Source organism: Athene noctua, chromosome 17 (genome assembly GCF_965140245.1).
Source record: "Athene noctua chromosome 17, bAthNoc1.hap1.1, whole genome shotgun sequence".
NCBI classification, from domain to species: domain Eukaryota; kingdom Metazoa; phylum Chordata; class Aves; order Strigiformes; family Strigidae; genus Athene; species Athene noctua.
In genome coordinates this window covers 14,604,452-14,607,386 of record NC_134053.1, presented here as the reverse complement: position 1 = coordinate 14,607,386, position 2,935 = coordinate 14,604,452, and the positions used below count along the sequence as shown (strand labels likewise).

The following is a 2,935-nucleotide window of genomic DNA, read 5'->3' as shown; positions in this document are numbered from 1 at the left end:
CATGTTCGCCTCCGGCTGCTGCCATTCAGCATCTTCAGCGGCCACTTGCTGCTCTTTCTCCTTTGCAGAGTGTTGCTGTCTGTGCAGTTTACAAAACCCAACCTAACCAGCACAAACAGGCATTTTGGATTCCAGGAAAAACCTGAACTACTTCATTTTGGGAAGGAACTCCTGTATGTAGAAACCTCACAAAAGACTTGTTTTTCCTACAACACAATTATTTGGACTTAGAGGAGAATCTCTCCGGGGTGCATACGCAGCCCGTGGTGAGCCTTGCCAGCAGAGGGATTGCAGAGCAGGAGCTGCCCCTGGAGTGGGACGTGGGGCTGCTCCAGGGAGGGTGGATGGGTTGTGAAGAAGGTGACCCCCCACAGGAGGGTCTCCCTAGAGCCCTTTGCAATACCAGGGTGATCTGCCAAGGAGGGGGGGGCCAGCAGCCTCCTTTCCAAGCAGGAGGGAAACAGGCCAGCCTGGGGTGTTTCCTGCCCCACAGGGAGCCCCTGCTGCTGTGCCAGGGCTAATGGGTGACAGGGAGTCCTGCCTGGGGGGTCCCAGCCTGGCTCCTGTGCTCTGTTGGCTGGGGGGGCTCCGCAACCCACTGGGTCAGTGCCCAGGGGCTGGTAGGGAGGCTGTGCACTCCTCCTTCGGTCACCTGAAATGTGATCAGAATCGGTAATGCTCTGGGTGATGAAATCCCCCTCTGGCTCTGTGTAATCCCTTCACTGTCCCCCTGCATCCCCACCCTGTCCCCTGCATCCCCACCCTGTCCCCTGCATCCCCACACCGTCCCCTGCATCCCCACGCTGTCTCCCCTCTCCCCACACCGTCCCCTGCATCCCCACACCATCCCTCCATCCCACACTTTCCCCCCATCCTCACACTGTCCCCCCATCCCATGCTGTTCCCTCCATCCCCACCCTGTGCCCCTTATCCCACACCATCCTCTTATCCCTACCCAGTCCCCTCCATCCCCACACAGCCCCCCAATCCCCACTCTGTCTCCTCCATCCCCACACTGCCCCCCATCCCGCCATGTCCCCTGAATCCCCACACAGCCCCCCAATCCCACGCTGTCCCCTCCATCCCCACACTGCCCCCCATCCCACGCCGTCCCATCCAACTCCCACACCATCCCCAGACCACAGAACGTCCCACCACACAGTCCCTGTCCCCCCCGTCCCACACCTCCCCCCAATCCCCCCCCTCCGCCCCCATCCCACGCTCTCCCCTCCCACACACTGCCCCCCCCCCCTTCCCCGCCGTCCCCGTCCCCCCCCCGCCCGCTCCCCGCGGCCGAGCGCCGCCCCGCGGGGGATGATGTAACCCCCCCCCGGCCCCCGCCCGCCGCCGCCCCGGCCCTCCCGCCCTCCCGCACACGCCGCGGCACTCGGGCGGCGAGCGGCGGCGCAGCCATGTGCCCCTGCGCGCTGCACGGCGGCCCCCCCGCGCCCTGCCCCTGCAGCCCCGGCCGCGCCGCCCGGCCCTCGGCCGCCGCCCGCCTGGTCGCCGCCCGCCTGCGCCGCCTGGGCGATGAGCTGGAGCAGCGGGCGGCGCGGCGCAAGGCGCGGGGCCGCGGCCCCTCGGCCGGCCGGCGCCTGGCCGCCGTGGTGTGCCTGCTGTGCGCCCTCACGCCCGCGGCCGCGCTGGCCTGGCTGATCCGCAGGAGGAGCCTCTAGGCGAGAGGGGCGCTGGCCGGAGCGGGGAGCAGGCGGGACGCGCAACAGGTCGGCACCGCGCCGGGAGGGGGGACGGACGGGGACGGGGACGGCGGGGCGGTCGGCGGGGCTCGGCTCGGCACGGGGCGGGACGGGACGGCCCGGTGCGCTGGGGCCCGGCCCGGGGCCGGCGGGGGGGCCCGGCCCGGCGGAGCGCGCTGTCCGCGGTACCCGGCGCCTCGCCCGGCGGCGGCGGCTGATCGCGGCCGCGCACGGAGCCTCGGGCTGCCGGTACCGGCGCCGCCAGATCCCACCGTCCTGTCCTGTCCTGTCCTGTCCTGTCCTGTCCTCTCCTGTCCTGTCCTCTCCTCTCCTCTCCTCTCCTCTAACTTCCCCTTTCCCAGGACTCCCCAAACGCCCCCTTTCTCGTTCCCCAAACTTCGACGGCTTCCAGCCCTGTGCCTCCCCTCCGCCCGGGCCATCCGTGCTCTCATGGGACAGTTGCAGCTCCGTGCCCGCACTGGGTGAGCCCGTGGCCCCCGTGGGCCAGCGGCAGCAGCACAGGGTGGCTTGGGGGGATCAGAGTAGGTCCCGCGTCGCCCCGACTGCCGGCCCCGTGCCTGCCAAGCCTCCAGCCCTCTTGTGAGGGGAGGAACTTCCCCTGTGTCCTGCCATCCCCCGGTGGGCTTTAGACCCACGGGTGCTGCAGGGCACCCATCACCAGGGTCCCTGGGTGGTGGGGTGTCCTCACATAACCACCCAGCGGGCCAGCCTAGGACTTTGGCTGAATGTGCCTGGCTCTGTGTTTTGGATAATGACTTGCCCAGTGCTGGAGGCTTTCCCCAGGGGGAATCCCAAGCCACCAGCCAGGGAAAAGCGTCCAAGCCCAGTTACTGCTGGTTCCTAGAGCCCCCACTGTGCTCCAGGAGCACCAAGCAAACCAGCAGCAGGGAGATGGGACACCTGGTCCTGTAACCCTTGTTGTCATCCTGGTGACGCTGCCTGGACTGGTGGGGACAGCTCTGCACCCTCAGCCCTGGGAGCTTGCAGGGATTCTGAGCATACGTGGGGTCACCTCAGGGATTTTGGGTGGTCTGAAGTGCTCTTTGGGACATGGATTTCTCCGCACAGGCATGAGGAGCAAGGGCTCCTAATTTTTGTGCTTTAAATTATGTTTCTGAATGTCACCCAATGTCTGTCAGTGTTCAGGAAAGACCTTAAGTGCACGTCTAACTTTCAGTGTGCACTCATATCCCACCAGATCAGATAGGGTTTAGACA

The 2,935-nt window shown here is 66.6% G+C and overlaps 1 protein-coding gene across 1 annotated transcript; it reads left to right on the top strand.

Annotated features, from left to right (window-relative positions):
- Positions 1 to 1,412: 1,412 nt before the first annotated feature.
- Positions 1,413 to 1,595, top strand: HRK (harakiri, BCL2 interacting protein; the record flags this gene model as incomplete). Its single annotated transcript, XM_074921555.1, has 1 exon — positions 1,413 to 1,595. A coding segment is annotated over exon 1 (183 nt), but the record flags the coding sequence as incomplete, so codon positions are not given.
- Between the last annotated feature and the right edge of the window lie 1,340 nt (positions 1,596 to 2,935).